The sequence below is a fragment of the Crotalus tigris genome, unplaced genomic scaffold (assembly GCF_016545835.1).
Source record: "Crotalus tigris isolate CLP2741 ecotype Arizona unplaced genomic scaffold, ASM1654583v1 scf7180000017641.3106099, whole genome shotgun sequence".
NCBI lineage: Eukaryota > Metazoa > Chordata > Lepidosauria > Squamata > Viperidae > Crotalus > Crotalus tigris.
The window spans coordinates 2,959,709-2,983,635 of NW_024096535.1; the positions used below are offsets into that span (position 1 = coordinate 2,959,709).

The 23,927-nt window shown below is 37.0% G+C and overlaps 1 protein-coding gene across 3 annotated transcripts in view; it reads left to right on the top strand.

Moving 5' to 3' along the window:
- CACNB4 (calcium voltage-gated channel auxiliary subunit beta 4) overlaps window positions 1–23,927 on the top strand; it is a 128,671-nt gene that overhangs the window by 75,894 nt on the left and 28,850 nt on the right. For all 3 annotated transcript variants that reach the window (XR_005555778.1, XM_039335441.1, XM_039335442.1), the window contains exon 3: window positions 19,637–19,756. Coding sequence is in view for 2 of the 3 variants with exons in the window: in XM_039335441.1 (XP_039191375.1) it covers window positions 19,637–19,756 (120 nt within the window). In the remaining variant the exon portion in view is untranslated. The remainder of the gene's footprint in view (window positions 1–19,636; window positions 19,757–23,927) is intronic.

Genomic DNA, 23,927 nt, shown 5'->3' on the forward strand with positions numbered 1-23,927 from the left:
ATGGTTTTGCCATGGTTTTAATCATTTCACCATTTATACCTATGTGTGCACACACTTATTTATATACAAGACAGCCAGTGCCCTTTTAACTCATTATTTCAAAGATATTTCTTTACCTGAACAGAGAAATAGAATAGAAATAGAGTGGCCACAGGAGGGGCAAGAAAGCAATGAGAGAGGGAGCAACTTTGAACTTCCTGTTAGCTTCTCCTTTCACAATGTGTGCAGGCAGCTGGCAGGTAGTATTGGAAATCTTCCTTCCTTCCTTCCTTCCTTCCTTCCTTCCTTCCTTCCTTCCTTCCTTCCTTCCTTCCTTCCTTCCTCCCTCCCTCCCTCCCTCCCTCCCTCCCTCCCTCCCTCCCTCAATTCAACAATCTCACTTTGAATTCCATCATTGTGGAATATATCCAAATTCAATTCTATGCTGTCTTCCAGATCCATGAAGTAAATTTTAATAAATTTGGCTTGCTGGTTGGGATCTGGCATTAAATGTCTTGATGTAATGATGGATTTCCCTTGAATAATTGCCGAAGGGTTTGATCTGTCCCTCATTGGAAGGACTTCTTTAACACCAAATGATGTTATTTGGAAGAGGCAGTTCCTGAATTCAATTGCAACAGCATCATCAATGCTATATAGATTGGGGAGTAGATGTTGCAAATTTTCCTATCCTAATTTTTCCCGTCCTACAACATAAATTGGCGGTTTCTCTGTGGAATAGGAACATAAGACAGTGAGGACAGACTTTGGCCATGGCATCAACATCAGCATAAATATTATATTGTGCAAGTTGTGCATTTGCTTCATTGTTTCTCTGTTGAGATCTTGTTGAATGTGGGTATTGTTGTATTGAAGAATGCTCTCTGTAATCAGAGTTCACCATATATTCTCATCTTTTCTGATCTCTTCACTCTGTACCTTTTCTTGTGATTCTGGAGATGTGCAGCCCTTTCATCCTCCGTTTCTTCATCTATCCTCCTCACCATATACCTATTCCATTTGGTGTTATCTTTTGTGTACACTCACAGTCTGTCACATACATACTTTTTTTTAATTAAGAATTTTGATTATAATAGTAAAATCTAATGCAAACTAAGCTTAAAGAAAGAAAAGAGAATAGAAAGGGTAAAAGTGTAAGAAAAAAGAAAAGAAAGAGAAAAGAAAAAGAATAAAAGAGAAAAATACATAGAGAAGTCACTTCCAATCTCCATCACAACAAATATAAACACATTTAGTAACCTTTCACTGTTTCTTAAATTAAAGATATGTATCTCTTTATCTCTCATTTCTTATATATGAACAAATCCATAAAACATTATTTTTTCAGTTCTGGTATCTGCAGAAAGTCCATAAAAGGGAAGTAACAATGTATTTTGTTTTAACTTTGATCAAAGAAATCAAACTTAGATTCCTTCCTATTACTTCTAACAGTCTTTAGCTTGTTTAAATATCATGTTAGGATTGATTTGTCTTTTGTCTTTGTCTCATCTCACAGAGTTCTTCAAGGCTTTAACAAGCCTCTTTCGTAAATCTAATTGGAAATAATTAACTTGATTTGTTACTTCTATTTCTCTTTTAAATATTAAAACTGTAGCCATTTTCTTTTGTAAATTATAATCTCTAATAACATAGAACTAGTTAATGAGCTATTTCCAAAAGTGAAGTTTGGAAATTTGAAAGTGAAGTTTGCAAACTTAATGTCCCTTAAAATCTCCACTGTATCTATTTTTGCCTGCTTTGCGGTACGTTTTTTATTTTTCAGTTCTTTACCCATAATGCTATGTGATATTTTTAAGTTGTAATTTATTAAACAAGCCATCTGGTTCACACCTTACATTAAACTAAAAACAAACTAACAAACAGTATTAGGATTAACCCAGTGAAGTGGATTGGTGGATTAATGACAAGTAAAAAAAAAACCCTGCAAGGCTAGAAAGTTTATTTGAAAAATATTACCTTAAATTGATCTTCACATGTGAGGTATTTCAGAGTAGGAGGGTTTTGCATATCGTAATTCCCTTGATAATAAATCTCAAGTACGTGTGCTTTCAGAGTAATCTCTGAACAAGTTGTTTGATCAAGACATTTGTGCGTGCAAACCACCAGTTATGGGTACAGTTTGTAATATGTACTTGTTACAATGCTCTTTTTTTAAATTAGAAATGTTCCTGCCACTTCATGTAAACACCGATTGCATTCAAGCTCTGGTTTTCAACACTTGTAATTTTATTTCAGGTCTTTTCATGAATCCTTCATTATAAAACTTGCCTGTTGTCTCTTTTTGTTTTTAATTTTGGTTAAAATAGCAGGAATCACCTGTCCCTTTTGCAAAAGATAATTGTTTTGCATTAACATCTCTAGACTAGCAATTTGTCTGTTACCATTTAGTAATAAAGTAATTATAATTATCACTACCCTTGTCATGAAACCTGGGCATTTGATTGCAGTCCTGTTAATTGAGTCTTATTGGATGGAGACTTCATTTTCCCTTCCTCAGCCATTCTGAAGTAAGTTCCTATTGTTTCAGTAATGTCCAGAAGCAATCCAGTTAATAGCAACAACAAAATAGTTGACACCAAATTTCTAGCAAAGTTTAAATGCAGTGTGCATATATATAGGAAACCCCTTCAGGTTACAATGGCAATTGGGACTGGAATTTTTGTTGCTAAGTGATGGTGGCTGTAAAGCATGATGTCATGTGACCACACTGCTTCAGTAAGATCTTGTGTGCCATTGACGTGGGAAGAGGCAGGAGTCCCAGGCAAGCAAATTAGCAGGTAGAAGCTATAGGTAAGAGCTATGGGTGTTTGGGTACTGAGTTCATGTACTGCGGTGCATGGTCAAGTGCGCAGGTGTTGCAGGCAGGTGCGTAGTTGGTTGGGTGCCATAGGCAGTTGCTAAAGAGCATAGGTGGGCACTTGAAAAAGCCATGGGATCAACTCCCTACATCAACCATGTCAAACTCGCGACATCACGTGACATCGCACGACATATCGGAGCTTTTTCTCCATTGCCGGCAAGGGGGTGGGCGTGGTTTTGGAATGATGCGTCTGGCCCGCGGGCCGGCAGTTTGACACCCCTGCCCTACATTGATTTGTGAAGCTGGCAGAGAAAGTTGCAAATGGCAATGATGTGAGCATAGGATGGTGCAACCATCATGATTGTGAGACAGTTGGCAGGCAACCAAATCATAATCACATGGTTGTGGGGATGCTGCGACAGCCACAACTTTGCATACTGGCCATAAGTTAAGTCCCCTTCATTGTACCTTTGAACACTTGCTGAACGAATGCTTATAACCCAAGGACTACTATATGTGTATGTATATTTATATATGTATGTATATATGTAAATTCTGAAAGAGAGAGAATGTACAAATTAGAAAAGTACAGTATTCCCTTAACGTTGGTCTTATAGTATACCCTCTGCTTTCTCTTTATTTATGCTTCTTTTTATCACTGCCTCTTCTCTTATGCTAAACATGTGGCTCAGTATATATAGAGAGACTTTTGAACAATTTGAGATTGTGTTTACAAAGAAAAGCTTTTTGCCATGTCATATGCTATAGGCTTGGGTACCGGTATGTTTTTAATAAAAATTAAGCATCCCTTGATTATAATTTTCTTTAAAAGGTCTAAAAATATTTCCCTAAAAACCCTTTACCTGTTGTGGGTCATTGCCCCCAGGGTATATTAGATCATTTTCATCACTCAATATGTTCCAGCTTTTATAACATAAACTGTTCTGCAAATGAACAAGAAAATGAATTTCGTAGAGGTTGTAGAAGTTATCTAGAATGCACTGCCAAAGGCATACTAAACCAGGGCTACAAAGATAGCTTTCTATTAATCTGCTAGCCACAATGATTCAAAGCTAGCAAAGAATCGTAAATGGTATGAATTGTACATAATTTTCTTTTCTGTGTTTGGACTTCCAAAAAAGTATATATAAACAATGTTTGTACTCCTTAAGATTTTCTCTTCATTTAACATCTTACTATGATTCTCATTACATTTTTAGTATGGAAAATGTAAGTTCGTTTTCTTGGATCTATAGTTCAAACAGCCATAGAAGCTTTGTTTCTATGATCCTTTACAGCCTCTCAGCAATAAATAAGAGTACAAGATCATTTAAGGAATTGGCACAAGAGTGCTGTATGTAGATTAAAAGCTGCAATTGTTTCAACACACTTCAGTGAGTTTTCTTAATTACATAAACTGGAGTCTACTTCATCTGCTGTGCTTGTTTGATTGTACTTGTGGCATAATGGCCCAAACATGCCAAAACTTATCAATACTTTTTTAACTATTAGTAGGGAATGCTGCAGTTGCAAGGATAATATTCACGACAGAGACTTAGTCTACACCTGTCTATTTAATAAAAGTGTTATATGAAAGCATAAATTGACCAAGATTATAACAGATGATCATTATATGTATGGATCCCGCTAGTGATAACCATGGCATATGAAAGATTGCAACTTGGAATGCAGAAGAGTAAAAAATAAAGAATATTAATTAACAAATGCAATGAAAAGAAAGATAACTGTGTGTTTATAATATAAGAGTAAGGTGAAATAGTTTATTTACTTGTAGAAATAAATCTAATTTATATAACCATGCATTTTGTAGGTAGGTAATAATCTGAATGGAAGTCTAATCTTTTGGAATGGATAAATGTATATGTGGAAGTGAAGGGGTTGATTTAATTATGAATGGAAGAGTTAAAATATATGTGAGAAAGTACCATATGAATTGGTGTCATATAGGTTCTCCTGAATGTATATAAAAACAGGAATCCATGGGATAGTGATAACTGTAGGTTATTGCTTCAAAGCAATATTGTTATAGAGATGAGTTCTGGAAAAAAATGTGCAGTGTTTTGAATTAAAGTGATCTTGAGGGGGAAAAAATGCTTTCTTAGGTGACATGAATGGCTAGATAAGAATAAGATGAGAGAATATAGAAAAAGTGGTTCATTTGGGGACCCCAAAATAAATGAGAAGGATAATCACTAAATATACTGTAAGCATAGGGGCATTTATATGTACATATGGGAAGGAATTAATACTTAGTTAAAGGTGTGGTTGGTTTGATTACGATAAATGCTTGAGAATTAATGAAAGACACAAAGGTGATGAGGTGCTGAAGGTGGAGAGATCATTTGTTAGTAATTCAGCTTTCTTGGGAAAAACAGAGTGGAAGTACATTGACTAAAGGAAGAAGAGAAAATATAAGAGCTATATCAAACAGTTAGGAGATAGATTTTTATTTTAAAAAGTTTTTTATTTTTCATTTATTCATACAAAATACAATTCAATTAAAATAAATTCCTAACCATTGGTACCGCCTGCCCATTCCCCCAGGCCCGCGTCCACCCTCTCTAATCCTTCCCTACTTCCCTCCTCTTTCTCTCCTCCCCTCCTACTCTCTTCTCCCCTTCTCCTCTAACGATCCTACTTCCTCCCTGCTCCTTCCTCCCCTCTCATCCCTCTCACACACATGAACGCAGCATAGGGGAAATGCCCAAGCATTTACCATGACTATATTATCATTACCCACCCACTCACCCACCCTCAACCCTCCCCCCTCGCTTCCCAGAGCAGAGTACAGGGTTATTAATAAGAAAGTTAACAATAATAAAAAAAAGGAAAAGAAGAAAGAAAAAAGAAAAAAAACCATCATACTTAACCTTTAAGTCCCCTTAAATTAAGTCATATAGTTAGGAGATAGATTAATGAAGAGTTTGGTTGTAATCAAAGAGGATGGGAGAGCTACTTGGAACAGAATTAAAAGATGTGTTTGGATTCCAATACATGCACATACAAACAAACAGGACTTCAAATCTACTACCATGATGACCACCAACTTGCATCTTGATTTTTTTTATTCTCACCCCCGCTGCTGCCTTTTTTTGCAATCTTTTCCTCTCCTTGATGTATTTTGAATCTATTTTCTTGCAAGTTAGTCTTTTTAATACATGGTTGTAGCTGAGGGTAGTCAGAATTTCATTTCAAGGTTTATGGAATGTTTCAGTGCCCTTCAGATAAAGAATGCATGTACATTGGTTCATTAAATTTTGTTTAAAAGGGGAAAAGGAATACAGTACTTACTAAAAAAAATAAGCAGAAATCTAGCAAGCCACACTTTCAGCTATTCAGGAGATTACTTCATGCTGGATTATAATAAAAAAGGAAGGATCTAAAGCTGTTTATTGGAGTCCCATGCCTACTGCTTATAATGAAGGGTGTGGGTTGCATGGCAATTCAGTTCTGACTTATTAGACAATAAATTCTGTTAAAGGAAGTAAAACTTAGATTATCTGGCTCTAGAAATAGCTTAGAAACTCTGAGGTCTCTTTGCTGCTACACAGCTCTGAACTAATGCTATTGTTGTGCACTGCCCTTTGGTAAGATGGGCAGCTATATAAATTAGATTAATAAATAAATAACACAACTGAATACCTCAGCTTTCCCCTAGCCTTAAATCTGATGCTGGAGGACTGCCCTGACAGGTTATTTGATTTCTGTTGTCTATATTTTTCTCAATTGTTGTTCTCTTTTTCCTTCCTTCCTTCCTTCCTTCCTTCCTTCCTTCCTTCCTTCCATCCATCCATCCATCCATCCATCCATCCATCCTATTGGTAAGTATAACATCAGAAGGTCTGATAAAGCACAACCAAAAATACAACAGTGTTAATAAAAACTGGAAAAAATATAGAATAATGAATAAATGAGTGACATTTGTAGAAACTAATAGGGTATCCAAATTTATCTCTTCCTTGAACTCCAAGATATGCTTGTGGCTTCACTCATCTTTAGTTTTTCTTAATACCATGAGCTGCAGCTTAACATGGTCACTTTTCTGCCAGCCCTCCATTACTTCACTTTGTCCACAAAGGCTTCCATGTTGAGTAGGATTAAGTCAAGGATACATGACCCCCGTACTTCCCTGCACTTTATAAAGGAGAACATTGTCAGCAAGGTGATTCAAGAATTCCCGAATGAGCTTACTTGGCAACAAGATTTGTCCTCCAACAAATGTCAGTACAACTTGAATTGGGGAGATAGGGAAAGTAGATAGAGATGAGCTAATAAGGCAAGTCAGTATTTATGGAGTTCCGCAATTTGAGATGTAGTAAATATTTACAAATCATTTAAAACATAGCAGTGATTTTCACATTGCCAAAACCATTATAGATTAGAAGGTGTGTGGGTCATTAAGACATCTGTCTTGATTTAGCATACTGTAGTTTTAAGCAGTGAGCATGCATATTCCGCTGTAGTAATTATTTAGTACATTTTTGACTCTTAGTGTGTTACAGTGGTTCTTAACCTTTTTGAATGAATCGCCCCCTTGAGCCAATGAGGAAGTTGTCATCGCCCCCCTCTCAATCACAACATAGGAAATAATTCTTAAATTTATGCAAACACTTCTTTTGTTTTCTTTAATTGTCATCTGGACATATTGATGCAAATAATTTATTTCCAGTCTTTTTCCCATATCTCAACTGTGTGAAAAATTTTGGTGCCACCCGTCACTTTATTCCCAAACTTTCCTTTTGAAAGCCACCTTACTTCACTGTATGAAAAAGTCTCAAAAGTGTCCCCAAAACTTCTCGCTCCATCGCCCCCATATCGCCCCCTTTTTTGTTCCTTCGCCCCCACGTCGCCCCTTTTTGTTCCATTGCCCCCCTGAAAAAGGAAATCGCCTCCTGGGGGGCGATATCGCCCAGGTTAAGAACCACTGTGTTACATGAAGCCAACCATTGTGATTAGTAAACCTTCTAAACTAAAATATGGTTTAATTTCATGCAATTGGTGAACTCAGCCTACTATGTTTTATTATTAGTAACTGTGGCTTAGAGCCTTGTATGTACCCAGTCATGGAAAGTCACCATCAACTATAATATAGACCTGTTTTTTTTAAAAGAAGCTTCCTGTTACTCTTAAGAATGCATAACTCGAGGGATCTTTGGCTCCAGCGTTTGATGGAGTCTGCAGCAGACGCTAATAGATAGGCAGTGACAAAGCAGACAAAAAAAAAAAAAATCTTACTTGAATTTTTTCCTGCCTAAATATAATTCTACACTACTGAAAGCAGTAGCCCTCTATGTAACAAACAGAACTTGGCTGCCTACCAGGGTTACAAAGTGTGTCCTATCCAAACCATTCCTGCTATGTAAGTAGATGGCCTCATTCAGCACCGGGGATGGGTTCCTTAAAATAATCCAGGATTCTAGAGACTGTCTTTTTGCTTCAAAATAGCACAAAGAAGAATAGGGTAATATTTTGTTAATTGGATAGTTCTTCGAACCACTCAGTTTATTTGAATACATTCAGTCAGTGCTGTTAAATTAGTTTCATGCCAAGCTGTTAAAAAGCTCTTTTCATGTTCTGGGCTTGTTTTATATATTTCTCTTTTAATAAAGAAGCAGCCAAGCATTGGTGATTCATCTTAAAATTTTGTCAAAGGAAAATACATTCCTTAAAACCTGGTAGAGCAGTTCAGAATAACGGTAAAGTAGACTTCGAGATAGTTCAGAACCAAAATTACAATTTTAGTAACACTATGGATTAATGTTGCTTGTTTGCTGAGGTTTTTTTTTCTGCCATCTCATTTTTCATTTTTTGAAGGCTTTTAAGGATCTATTTGTCTTTTTGGAACAGTTTCCTCTGATACCGGAGAAATAGCTGTTTTATCAATGCAAGGCATCCCGCCAAACCGGAGGTATTTGCTGTTTTTTAGTTTCATGTCGTTACCACCTTACCTTCTTTTTCCTGAATTTGGAATCCTTCCTTTGAATCCTTCAAAATCTTTGAATGTTGTTACCGCAACTGATGAAAACCAGTAATATAGTTTCAGTTGTTTTGAGGTAGGACACATACATGTATAAACTCTACAGTTGATTGTCATAATCTTCAAGATGTATTTTAACTTCCTAGTCCATGTCACAGCCCTGAGATGTCCCAATAGTTTCCTATCCAAATTCTAACAGGGTCTGATGACTGCTTAGCATCCAAGACCGATACGTTCATCAAAATGCTAGTGCCTCCTGAGTATACTCAAAGAAATAAATAACTTTACCTCTATGTAACTCAGAAAATGATACAAAATGTCAACTCTATCCCCATGTGCAACATGCCCTTGTCAATTTTATTTCATTGACCTGCCTCACAGGGTCCTTCACGTTCACCTTTCCCCAACTTTTAAGTACAATTCCTGGGTATCAAAAGATTGTCCATTAGTTAATAGAAACTATAGTTTACACTTTCATGATAGGATGGCCCTTCAGAATATGATATTGGATTCAAAAATGTTCCACTGCATGCCTAAACCAATTGTCTGCCTTTCAAAAAGTCGACGTTACTTTCCACACACAAAAGTTGTAGAAACACCCAACATGTTTGGAGAGCAGCCAGTTGAGGAAAACTGTGCAACACTGAATACTTTTAGAGAATGACCATTTATCATTTATTTATTTATTTATTTATTTATTTATTTATTTATTTATTTATTTAACAATTTTCATAAATATCAGATTGTTGTAATTTTATCTATGTGGATAACTGCAGGTAATTTAATAGGAGAAATCCATTGATGATTGAGGAATAAATGATAATTAAGACACATTCAGCACATAATTTCACGACTTCTTTGTTTTATATACAACATACAACAATCCTAAATGTTTGAGGAGAACCAGTGTAACTGAATATGGGAGATAGACACTTGGATTCCATCTCAGCTCTGAACACTTCTAGGAAACATGTATGTTGTTATAAACTCACTGAGGGAAAAGCAATAATATAGGATAATATTATAGTGTATTCTGCCAGGAATTAAAAAGGAACTGGCTGGCATTCTTGGTAGACTCACTTCTTGTTTAATTAGAATAGGTCTTTAATTGAGTTTGATTAATTAGTTTCATTGTGCATGTAACTACTCTAATCAACATTTTCACATAGGAAGGTGTTTTATATTTAGTTTCAAAATCTTATAGAATTTTAAACAAACCACAGGAAAGGGACTTGTAATTCATTTCAAAATCTTATTTCAAATCCATCTGGCCCCTTAGTCCATTTTTAACTTTCCAAAATCAACAGTCTCATCACTCTTTTGCTATTTATTCCAACGTAAGAATTTTTTTAAAGTTCTTAAACTTGTATAAATCTTATTTTGCCAGGGATAGAAGGAAGCTCATCTGGTGTAGTGCAACTTGTCAGTTTGAAGATTCTTAATATCTAAAAAGCCATTAACAAGAAACTTTCAGAAATGATTAAGGAAGAAAATATTGCAAAAACCCAGTGTCTTTTTGAAGACTCTGAACCATGACTTGGGCAAAGAGAGCTTTTCTTTAGCTCCCAGAGCTCTAAATTCCACCAAAGACCACTGTCTTACAGTTTCCTTATAAGGAGCCATGTATGGAGGGCTTGTGGGCAATCATAGGGTCTCTCCTTGCTCTGGAGAAGAATTCTGAGGAGCTGATCTGTTTATTGGCTCCTTGTTCTGCCATGGTCATCGACTCTATTGTCAGCAGAGCCAGCTTCAATCTGTCTTTGCTTCCATGAAACTCCTTTAACTATGGATTTGAACAGTCAAAGGGAATGCTAGCTGTAATAAAAGTATTTGAATGCAGAAAAAGACTCACATGTGCTGCACTTTCAGAGTTACAGGAATCATGATTGTAGGTAAAATGCTGAAATATTGAAACTTTGCAATGTTACCCTTTCCTTTTCAACTATGTTCCCTTTTCCCAGTGTATACAATTCCACCTTAGTTGTATATGAATATAGCTATAGTCATGACTGTCTGGAATATACTTTAGGGTTGTCTACATAATTAAGTTGCCTGGCTTTCAAATAATTAGAAAATCACATCAGTTATTTTCTTTTGGAGGTTCATAATCTGAAACCCATTACATTTTTTTTCAAGTTCCCAGTTTTTTCTTGCCATGCTCTCAAATTTTGAGGTCCCCCCCCCAGTCTTCTCCATTGTTCAATAACAATACATTTTGTTGGAATGATGAGTTAAAATGTATGTTATTCTCTCAATGGTTGTTCGTTTTCTCCTTGCAGAGAGCAGTCCTCCCCCCCTTTTCTTATTCTCTGCCAGCTATGTGCAGCTTTTTTGTAGATCCCTAGTTCGTTACAGAAGTACAGGAAACAAAAATTGTAGAGGGCATTTGAGGATTTCTTACTGTTCTATCAAAACAAAAGTTTGTTTTTCCTTTGCTTCTTGTTTCTAAATGGCAGATTTCTTCTGGGAAACCAGCTAATTAATTTATAAAATGTTGGTATTCACAGTCCGTTGCCATACTTCTATGAAATTGGTTTTCTTTGAGCTACCAATGTAAATTTCAGGATGTTTAGTAAATAATATGGGCAAAAAAGATTTGATGCTGCTTGGTGGATATGTATTTTGTCATGAATTTATTTTGTTGCATCTTTATTGCCTTGTTAGTGTGGCCATATTTTTTACTTTGAGAAAGGATTAGTACATTTCAGGAGTCAACTTTTAAGGAGAGATTATTCTGTGCATAAGGTTACCCAAAAGTAATTTTTAATTCTCAGCTTGGCATACTTGTAATATATAAATGGCATAAGTCAGTTCTGTTATGCACTTTACACATTTAGACTTATGCAAATTGAAATGTGAAGTAAACCTGGAAAAAATGCATCTGTCATTAAGAGATGGTGTGGAGAAGATAGGGAAGAGGAAATGGAGTTTACTCCTTGATAGACCTGAAATGGAGTGATTAAGCAGCATAGAGTATTTTTTTTTCTGAAATAGCTTCAAATCATTTCCAAATAGTGAATAATGACACTAATAGTAATTTGATCATTATTTGTAGGATGTCCTAAATACGCAAAATAAGAGTGTTTGACTGAACTAGAGCTGGTTGACAATGTCTTGTGTTAATACCACTTTACAATGCCTTGGTAAGGCCACAGTTGGAATACTGTATCCAGTTTTGGTCACCACGATGTAAAAAAGATGTTGAGATTCTAGAAAGAGTGCAGAGAAGAGCAACAAAGATGATCAGGGGACTGGAGGCTAAAACATATAAGGTACAGTTGCTGGAGTTGGGTGTGTCTGGTTTAATGAAGAGAAGGACTAGGGGGGATATGATAGCAGTGTTCCAATATCTCAGGGGCTGCCAAGAAGCAATGGGTGGAAACTAATCAAGGAGAGAAGCAACCTAGAACTAAGGAGAAACTTCCTGACAGAACAATTAACCAGTGGAACAACCTGCCTCCAGAAGCTATGAATGCTCCAACACTGGAAGTTTTTAAGAAGAGACTGGACAGCCATTTGTCTGAAATGGTATAGGTTTCCTGCCTGAACAGGGGGTTGGACTACATGACCTCTAAGCCCTTCCAACTTTATTATTATTATATGCCGATTTATCAGAGTTACTATTTTTACTATTTTTACTATCTTTTATGTACTTAGTTGAGATAAAATTCAGATGACTGAAACAACTAGGGTGAAAGAATAAGTACTTTGAAGTAGTGTTGGCCCAGAGGAGAGAAACTTTATCGGAAATGGCTGGTTTATATAATCTCAACTATGTGAGGATAAAATTTTTGAGAGATTAAAGAATGGGTATGCGTGTGCGCATGTACACATGCACACATATGCACAGAACAGCAGTCCAATTAGACTGTCTAGTGAAACACTCTGGTTTAGATAAAAAAAGGATTGTCGAAACTGGATCAAACAGCAATGCTGAATAGGTTGCTTTGAGTTTTGTAGTGACTTCTTTGAATGATGTAATTGCCATATATCCTGAAGTCAGGTCCTGCATATTTCCAAATTTGATGGATAACGATGAGTTACTTTTTTCCCCAATTTTAAATCCTTTGGGAGGAGTGATAGTGCACGTGCTGCCAGACTGGCAGATAACACTGAAGTGACAACAAATGGTTATCACTTCTGAGTGTATCTCAGCACAGCTGAATATCCTTGACCGATTAGTGTCTTTGAAGTATTTATCAGCCTAAGGCTTGTTTGGGGTGAGAAAGTTGTACCTCTTCCTACTTGTGCCTGATGACTGGTAGGGAAGGGAATAGTTGCAGAACCTAAGTAGTGGAGATACATGGCTAGGTTGTCATAATACTGATTTTCTGCATGGGTGTAGATCTGGGGCAAGGCAATCTTTTTGCATGTGTGGATGATGTAACCAGACAAGTGGGATTTTTAAAAATTAAGTATATTCAGTTTGTCAGATGTTTTAACATTCTTAATTCAATTCTGATTATTTTTTCAGGCACACAATATGACTCAGCCAAGTTTTGAGAACATGTTTTGGGGACCCTCATGGGGAATTCAGAAAAGAGGCTAAAGCAGAGATGGGTAACTATGGCCTCTTTGCAACCTGTGGACTTCAACTCCCAGGTTTCCTGAGCTAGCATGGAGTTGTTGGTCCACAGGTTGTTGCCCACCCCCAGCTAAAGACTGCACATAACCCAGAAACCTCAACCCACTCAACTGCAGTGTAGATGATAAGCCTGGTCTTAGGCTTTGAATTCCGCTAGATAGTTTTTATCTTTATACAGCAACATGAAATATAATCTTATGCAATTCAGTGGTTTTGAAGCCACTGAGCTGGACAAATGCAATAATTTAAAATATACGGCAGAAATGTCAATTTTGAGAAGAATACCTATTTTATTTTTTATTTTAAAAAATCAGATATAAATATATGCACTGCTGCTGAAAAAAGAATACAAATGTACTGTTTGCACATTCAGTAGTAGTGTAGGGAAATAATCTTGATATTTTTTAATGAATACACCCTAGAGGGAGAGTACAGGTAGGCTGCTATCTGTGCAAGTTTGCATAATACCACGTTTGATTTAGTGCAATTTGTAAATTGATAGCAGCTCGTGTTTAATGTGCCAAAACTTATGTTTAGTTACAGTTGGGATTTTAGATGTTGCCAATCTTCATGTGTTCACACTGGAGAAAAAGAATGCAAGTTTTGTTTTAAAAAAAGGCTCATTACATTATAGCAGACATTTGATATAACTGAATGACATGCATGTCATAGCAATGCTAAAAAGGATAAGATGTTGGAATGTCTTAATCTGCAGTAGATTTTCTTTTTATTAAGCTTTCTATAGCTACTCTGTGACTTTGTTAACCATAAATTTAAATTATTTATATGTACATTAAATTCATTAATGTACATATAAATGTTTGTTTACACTTTTTCATTGCCTATTTCTGTCAAGTTGGTATCAATTAGCACATTTTCCATAGAAATATCTCTTAGAATAGGGCAAATTCAAGTAATGCAGCCATTTCATCGGATTCACTAGCTACATTAATTGAGACTTAACCTGTAAATACAAATTACCTGCTGTTAGAAATTAATTTGTTGCCTTTAATTGGTAGTTATTATTTTTTAAAAAAATATGATTAGTGTATTTATATCAATGACAATTTAGTAGTGTTCTATAAACTCTCTTTAGGATGCTGCCAACATTCAAATTCCACACTTGATGAAATCAAAATACTGATCAAACATCCAGGGAAAAAACACATACGATGGTAGTGGGCTGAAATAATTCAGGCAGAATTTTAAAGACATCCTACATTTTTCTTGCATAAAGAACCTGATCAGAATAAACTTCAGATACTTGGACTTGATAAGTGCCACGTAGGGAGCTCCTGATCATTCCTAAAAGAAGCAAAAATATTTTTAGTAGTGTTGTGGTGCCTATGAAAATAAGAACACAGAATGAAACTATGTTGTCTCATAGATTGCTCTTTATCAAACAAAAAGCTGAATCACAGGCAATCTCATTTGACCTATAACTGGACTTGCAGCTCTGTAACTTTCTTTTATTGTCTCTGTTGCATTAAGAATGACAAACTGTGTATGTGTGTTGGGGAATAATGATCTGGAAGTTATGGATCTTCCTATATGTTCTTGATACATTGTGTACACAGCAGTAGCTAGGAACCAAGCCAGCATTCTCCTGCTATATATCATATGTATTTATTAAGCCATTTTGTTTAATATGTTCAAGTTGTAATTTTTCTTTTGGCTGCTAGTAAGAATAGGTAGCTGGTAAAGTAGTTGGAATAGTCCTTGGCACTTTGATGGGCCTTTACATTTTCCAAATGCATTATGGCAGGGGTCTTCAAACATAGCCCTTTTATGACTTGTGGACTTCAACTCCCAGAATTCCTTAACCAGCGTGCCTGGCTGAGGAATTCTGGGAGTTGAAGTCCATAAGTCATAAAAGGGCCAAGTTTGAAGATCCCTGCTTTAAGGACATAAATTAATCAGCTGCTAACTTTGGAACCAATTCGGGCCAAATTCTCAATTTGAGAGTTCTGTTAGACATAACCTCCATGTCAAAACACTGTTCTGGTAATGCATAGTGATACCTTATTCTAACATTACTAAGACATCTTCAGTAAGATAATAAATCAAGATTCAAGCTACAGAAGACAGAAATGAACTGTTTGATAAGCTGCAGCTCAGATTTTCTCTTTCAAATTTTTAGATTTAATCAACATCAGTCTGCTCCTTCTACGTACTACGTACAATATTATTTGTTGTAAAATGTCCCTTTCACATTCTTAGCATTTGCTGGCTAAGATTATGACTTCTAATAAACAAACAACGCTTTTTGTGTTACACGATGATAATATTATAATTGTATGTATAAAATGGCATTTGTTCCACATATATCCAACAAACCCTTAAATTAGTGAGGAAAGTTAGAAAAATCTGACTGAATTGTAAGTTCAAACTGAATGGCAAATAGTAGAAGATTCTGCTCATGACAATATTTGTGTCATCACTATTGTGTACTATTATTGATGATCAGCAAGAGAAAGGTGGTTAGGGCAGTCTCTCTTGTTTTTAAAGTTCTTCCATGAAACTTTGCAGCAGTGTAAATTAAACACCATTTTAAAGATAACTGAGAAGTGGAGAGGATGCTGGTGATTGTGATTTATTTACATACCACTATCAGTGAGGAAACAGCTATAGCTGGCTTTAGAGTCTATGCTTTGCATAGAAAAAGTCTCGTGTTCAATCCTCAAGAATTTGAAACTTGAAAGAGCCAGAATCAATCAGTGTAGAAGAGACTGAATTAGGGATTCCCTGTTTCTCTTCAAAACAACAACAACTGAATTAGTCCCAGTGAATGGGGTTTATTTGTTTCAAAAATGTGTGAGCTGCTCAACAACAGCACTCAATGGTGATACTCCATGACAGAATAAAATCAATTCAAGTAAAAGAATAGCTAAATCAGCATCAGCTAAAATAGCAGATGAATATCAGAAATGGGAAAAGCACTATAACATTAAAAATGCAGCGGAAGTAAGACCAATAAAAAAACTTTGCTTGGTATGATCATGATAACAAAAGAGGTGCATTGTAGATTTCTTGAAGCAGTCATGGTGATTAAACTCTTTCCCCACTCTGCATTCCTAAGCAGACTTGAGAACATGTGATAAATTAATTTATTCCAGAGAAATTAGGAAGCCATACTTGAAGAAGAAGCTAATAGCTCCCTGGAATCTTGCCCTCTGGTTAGTTAGTCTGCAGACTTGAATCCAGGTCTCTTTCTCCCACCATTTTCAAGTCAAACAGCCATATAGATCCTGGTCTTGAAGATTTCTAGCATCTGTCTCATGGTTGTAAAATGGGTTTTAATAGTGTGAGAGTCAGAGATTCTTCCTTAGAAAGTTCAACTCTGAAACCAAGGATTGTCTCATGGGCCTGATACAAAAGTCTCCAGTGATTCACAAATTAATAAAATGTATCATGGTTTGCCATCATATAAATGTACCATTTAAAAAAAAAAGAATTGCACAATGAAACTAATTTTTCAGCATTTTGGCCACTTATCTAGCCAAGTGGTTTTCATTAATCAAAACAAACTTAATATGAATGCCTGTGCATAACAACATAAAATATTGAGCTGAATCATCTTGAAATTTCACAAAGAATTAAAAAGAATAGCAGTGTTGCTCTTTAGCTTGGCACGTGTCCCCTTCTCATAAGAGCATTCAGTTCCTGAAAATTTAACTCAAAATTTTATGGAGAGGAAATTAAAGCATATGCGTTCTGTCGCAGTGAAAATAAGCAATTATCGTTTGGTATTTTCCAATTATAATTAAAGAGAAAGCATGGGGTTTTGCGTCAAGATTTAAACAAAATACCTCACCTTTCTCATCGATGGATAGGGACGTAGAGAACCACATAGATGAACCTGGCAAAGATATGAAGACCATTAGCAAAACATGAGCTCAGTCTGGGGGGGCGAGGGGAAAAGACAGTTTGAGAAAGTTGCCCTATCTTGACCTTCTTTGGTTGAAATGCTGCAAGGTTGTAGAGATTCTGTTACTACATAGCCTAAATACGAGGGCAATTCAGAAATAAACCTCCGTTTGAGCATATGCGAAAAGTAGGCAGGGACAGTGATGCCCGTCCTATCGCGCCATGTGTAGTAGTTCAGTAGACAGTGAGGAGTGGAAGGAAAAGGTTGTGTTGCAGTTGACTCATCCGCTAAATCAGAGGTCCCCAACCCCTGGTCCATGGACCAGTACAGGCTGTGGCATGCCAGGAACCGGTCCGCACAAACAAGCAAAGCCCCATCCGTGTGATGCAGGCAGCACACAAAACCACGCACCGTCCGGTCTGCAGAAAAACCTCTCTCCATGGAACTGGTCCCTGGTGCCCAAAAGGTTGGGGACCTCTGTGCTAGATCAATTGAAAATGAGCCGTGCCATAGAAAATGTGAAGTGCGTGCAGTAATACAATTCCGTGAACTGTAATGTTTACAGTGAGTGAAGGTGTCGTATGTCAATGGTGTCACATGTTTAAAGATGGACAAACTTGATGTGGCACGACGAGGCAAGAAGTAGCCGTCCATCTGTAGTCAGCGATGAACTCGTGCAGGAAATTGACAAGGGTGGCTTCATTCCCAGGTGGGAGGTTTTTTTTGCAGAAGGAATTTGAAACCTTGTAAGACGTTATGACAAGTGCCTCAGTTTGAAGGGCGATTAGGTCAAAAAGCAATGTAATGTTGTAGTTTTCTAAGTTCTGTCTCTGCGAGTGTCTGTCATTGATAAGCAAACGGAGGTTTATTTCCGAATCGGCCTCGTAAACAAAGGAGAGTTCCAGTATTTCTTGGAGAGGACATTTCCTGATTTGGCCTATCTAGAATGACTTGACAGGTGGGAAAGTGGGCAGCTTAGTGCAGAACCTGGGACCATCTCCGTTGGGATACATCAAGGAGAGAGTGGAACTTCGTGCCTCAGAACAAGAGGGCAGAGCTGCCCACCTGAGTGCAGCTCCAGGATGACAGACGAGAGTCCAGGATGGAGAACTCTGTGGAGGAGACAGAAGCTTCACATCAGCCCCAAATAGCAGAGCTCACTTGGCAGGCTGCAAGAACACATCCTTGTTCCTGCCACTCAGCTGGGGATGCTGTTCTACCTTTCTTCGCATCAGGAAGTAATGTTTTTCTCCTGGCCAGGTTTGCTAAGAGGCATTGCCACCACTGCTGCCTCCTGCCTCTGCCCTCCTTTCTAAAGAGACCATCCTAAGTCATGGCTATGGGTTGCAAGGGGGCCCTGAGCAAAGTCAGCCTGTCCTTGATTACTCTGTTGTTTCCCCTGACTGATGCAGGTGGAGGGAACCTACACACCCTTGTTAGCAATAGAGGAAGCTTGGAGAAAGGGGAAGGTATCAGAGGAAAGAGAATGTTGTTTCTTAAGGCTGTATGGGCCAGATTAAGCCTCAAAGGCCCAGTCGGCCCAGTCCTTGCTTATAAAAAAAGGCAAGTTCATATGTTATCACAATATGTATTCTAATACTGTTACTGTATTTTATTTGTTGATATGATTGTTGAATAACATGAAGTAATTGGAGGCCCAATTTGGATCTCAGTTCTAAGCTTATTTATTCGTTGATAACATTGAATATTTGCATAAGATCAGGATGCTTGTCAAAAGTGTGTACGCCATTGTACAGTTTATCAAGAGAAGTGAATTTTATTTAGTTGTGCTACGTTTTGATTTGCTCCTGTAACCTTTCTAGGGAGAATAATCTGTATTCTGTTGCTATCTATCTGAACAAGTTCTGAACTTTACTCAAGCAGCCCCTAGATTAAACAAGAGGGATCTGTTCCAGGAACCGTTGCTTAAGCTGATTTTTCACATATGTCAGATTGCTTGCCAAGTACGGGCATGAAAATAGTGGCTGCTATTTTTGTGTCTCTTTGCATAAAGTTGGAAGAACATAAATCATGACTTACAGAATCTGAACTCTGCCGGTGATAGGTTGCCGGGCTGTGTCCATTACTTTTATAGAATACATGTAATGTATTTAGAATACATAGAGAATTACATTTGAACAAAAGCAGCAACTGTTTAAAAAAAAAGGTATTTTCTGTGCTCGAACTTATCTCAGAAGAAAAAAAGAGGAGGAAATGAATGTTAATGCGCTATTCCGGGTCAGAAAGAAGAAAAAGGCCAGTGTTATAAATAAAAGATAACTTTGAAAGGGAGTTAAAAATAAATGCCTGTCCTTGGGTAATTTTTCCTGCACATTTGGCTATGTATTCTATCCATCATTTTGTTAATCATCTTACTCTTTGCAGGGATCAGCAGATTCATACACAAGCAGACCATCAGATTCTGATGTATCTCTGGAAGAGGACAGAGAAGCCATCCGCCAAGAGAGAGAACAGCAAGCAGCTATTCAGCTTGAAAGAGCAAAGGTATCCTCCCTCCCTCTCATTTTTTCCTCTTCTCTCCTTCCTTTTATTTCTTTATTATTTTTCCCCCAACTTTTAGAGCAGTGGTTCTCAACCTGTGTGTCGGGACCCCATTTGGGGTCGAACGACCATTTCACGGGGGTCGCCAAACAACGCAGTCTGCCATTTCCCCCCCCCTTTTCCTTAGCTGTGCTACTCCCTTTTATTCTATTGGCTTTTGAAAGCCAATAGAATAGACTCTCTTGAATAGAGTCTAATTCTACTGGCTTTCAAAAGCCAATAGGAATTGTGCAGGCTGTCTCTGCCCTGCTGAGCCCGCCAAAAGTTCCATTCTGCAAACGGTGCTGCACCAGTTGAGTAGTCCTTGACTTACGACCGGTTGAGTAGTCCTTGACTTACGACCGGTTGGGGGTCGTGGCATTAAAAAGGTTGAGAACCACTGTCTGAGAGAGAGAGAGAGAATGAGAGAGAGAGAGAGAGAGAGAGAGAGAGAGAGAGAGAGAGAGAGAGAGAGAGAGAGAGAGAGAGAGAGAGATTATGCCATGGGGAAATCCAGCCACAGGTTTAGTAATTTTCTGGAGTGGGTGAGTGGGTTATTTTTCAGCGTAAGTACCTTTTTAAATCAGAGCTTTTGTGATACTGTTTATGTTTTCTCTATCTGTACATATTTGTGAACAAAAGGCCCAGTGGTAGGATTCAAATATGTGAACAACCGGTTCCGGAAGTCCATTCTGGGCCGAGGCAACAAAAAATTAGCTACTGGTTCTGCCGAAGTGGTGCGAACTGGCTGAATCCCACCACTGAAAAGGCCCCTGGAACTTGTACTACTTTCTGTCTGCCTAATAAGATAAATAAGGCCAAGAAATCAATGTCATTTAGGTCTAAAACAGTGTTTCTCAACCTTGACAATTTTAAGGCATGTGGACTTCAACTCAACATTGCTGGTGGTGGAATTCTGGGAGTTGAAGTCCACATGCCTTAAAATTGTCAAGGTTGAGAAACACTGGTCTAAAACAACTTTTTGGGAATGATTATAGTAACAGAATTTTGCAAATCTGAATGTGCTTCCTTCTCTCTCCCTTTATCTTCACGTCAAGCAGGAAAGGGCTTGTCTGAGGTGTTTTCTCAAATTAGTTTCTTGGAATGGACTATCTGACTATCTGTTTCTCCTATCCTTCAAGGCCATTCCCTCTGCCTCTTATATCTTCTGTTATTTCACACCTTACCCTGAAGCCTTCTAACTTAATAATCTAGCCATAATAATGTTGCTGAAATTGAGTAGAGGGTTTTTTTTTGCGTTTTTCAGATATCCTCAGATATTTCATATTTAAAAATAAGAATTTTTAATTTCCCCAAAGATTAATTCAGTCACCAGAAGGTTTCTTACCCTACCTCTGTTAACATTTGCGCAAAACTCTTTGCCTTCTTTACAGAATGTTCTTGGTATTGTTGTTAGATGTTCATACATACTGTATATACAGACTCTCATATGTAGGTGGTTAACTTTAAAAGCCAAGATTTTTTTTTTTAACTGACATGAGGTAAGCGGAGAGCAGATTGATGCAATGAAGCTTCACTAATTGGGGAAATAGCTATATATAACTCACAAAGGCACTTTCATTAGCCCGACTCTTTCTCAGATAATGGGCATGATTAAGATTATTAAGCTTGAATAGATAGATAGATAGATAGATAGATAGATAGATAGATAGATAGATAGATAGATAGATAGATAGATAGATAGATAGACGGATGGAAAATGTTTAAAAGTATATAGGTGCAAATAAGAGCACAGGGAAACATTTGAGTTGGGCAGCTAAAAAAGGACTATTTTCAGTGAAAAATGGAAGATGTTTGGTGAATTGGATAGAATTAGATACTGTGAGTGGGTTTCTGTAAGTGACTGCTGATGGGAAAGCATTGCTCATCTATAAACTGATTGGAAGGAGGATATAAAAATGGATTATCTCCTTTGAGTCAAGCTCAGTTCCTGGTGACTTTTAAATACATGTTCTGGGCAATAGTGTAATTAAAGATTGCCATAGTCTTCTTCCAGAATATATATATGTGTGTGTAATCGTAATCCATATTCACTTACCTTTGTGTCATCTTCAGCCAAGCAGACATGCTTGCAAATAAAGTACTGATTAGCAGCTGCCCATCAGTTCCAATGTCTAAAGAAAGTTATGGCGTCCATTTGGAAATAAAGATAATGCTGGCCCTTTCTTTTTCAATTCAGTTCAAGCCAGTTTCCAATTTTCAAAGCTAATCAGCCAGCCCACAAAAATGTCTCTGGATATGTTGGTAGCATATCTTGTCATCAGGTTGGAGAGCTCAGTTTTGAAACGCACAGCTAGAGCAGACAGCAGGCAAGACGTGAAAAGAAAAACGTGTGTCCCAGCTGAAAGATAGTTGGGGCCCTTCAGACAAAGACGACAGTATTTATCCTGAGCTGTGAAATTTTATGGCAATGTGGAACTATTTATTCATTTGTTTTATTCTATTTATACAGCCGCCCATCTTGCAATAGCAGCTCTTGATGGTTCTAATAAAAGACAAGCTGTTATAGAGTAAAGAGGGTAATTTGTTGAATTTGGAGCTGCAGTGAACTTCTTGACTGATCCGGAGGATATTCATGCTTCCCAGTTGGGCTCTTTTTCCTCACTGGATTCTGTAACAATGCAATCATAGCATCTTTTCAGATGGACAGAAACTCTAATAGATTGGCATTTATCAGATACTAAAGTCCACCTAAAGATTCCCCCCCCCCCCAGACTAATTAACAGAGGAATGCAGATGACTCTTTAATTTAAGTAGCAGATGAATTAACAGGCATAATCTTTTACTCCTAACAATTGCTAGTAATTCTGATTGGATAGCATTTTTCAGAACTAAACTGTTTGAAAAGTAATTTAAAAAGCAGAGAAGTCATCAAAAGGCATGTCATCAGAGACCCAGCACATCTGAAGCTATAATATTTACTGAGATATGTAAGAGAAACCAAGTTACTCATATGCAAATGAAAAGTCACCAAATTGTGATTTTGCAATTTGCATATCATTTTTCCAGTTATAGGATCCCATTCAGATTAATTCAAAGTGGAGGTTTGTACAAATTATGCAAAGAAAAGACAAAATTGCAAAGATTTCCCACCTCAGTTCAAATGTTTAATATTTGTGTTTTTTTCTCTGAGGAGGATCACAGACATCAGTTGTGTTTTGCCAAGAAATTTCATAGCTGGTGCCTATAGGAACTGCTTTTTCTTCATGTATATATTTTTGGTATTTTTAAATGACACTTTCAAAAGATAGCATCAACTAGGACAATAACAATAGCATCAACTATCTTAGTAACAATAAAAAAAGAAACTGATTTATGAGTGATTTAAATTTAGTGATAAAATGTAGCGAGTTTAGCAATCACTGAAGATTTGCTGGATTCAGAAATTATTGTAATTTAATATTGTAATTATTGTAAGTTGATGATGAAATGTAACTCATTCTACTGCTACAATTAGTGATTCTCTACCATCTTTCCATAGTTCAGTTCCTCATTTCCTCCTGCTGACTGCTTAAATAGGGCACTCTGTAACATACCTTTTTTCACAGTCAGCAAAAAAACCCCCAAAAGAAGCAGCAAGAGAAATGAACTGATTGTAAATAAGCTATTGTGTCATCTGGATCCTTTATAAATTTATGTAAATCATTGATTGCAAATAAATAACATAATCTCTGAAACTATGGCTGGGTTCACAAATCATGTCAATCTAGAATGCATCGTGTTTGCTTTTAGTTTAATGTGATATGCGAAGCCGGTCATTATAGCTTGAGCATCATGTTTTTAAAACATCCCAGCTTATTTTATATGAATTCAGCCAGGTAGGGTTTGTTAAAAAAGAGAATAATTAATGTAAACACGTATTTGAGGCCTATCTAATTGCCACGTAGTGTTTAATGATTAGCTGAATGATCATTGTGCATAATCGTATACATTTGTCCTAAAAAAAGAGTATAATACAGAAAAAATCAAATCTTCAGAACTATACTGTAGTTGGAAAAATGGTCATGTCTTCAGTTGCCATTCTGTGGCTGAATTTTAGGGCATGAACAAAGATTGACTGGCGATTGCCCTTTCAGTATATTTCTGACATGGTTATGAGCTGCTGATTTTTTTT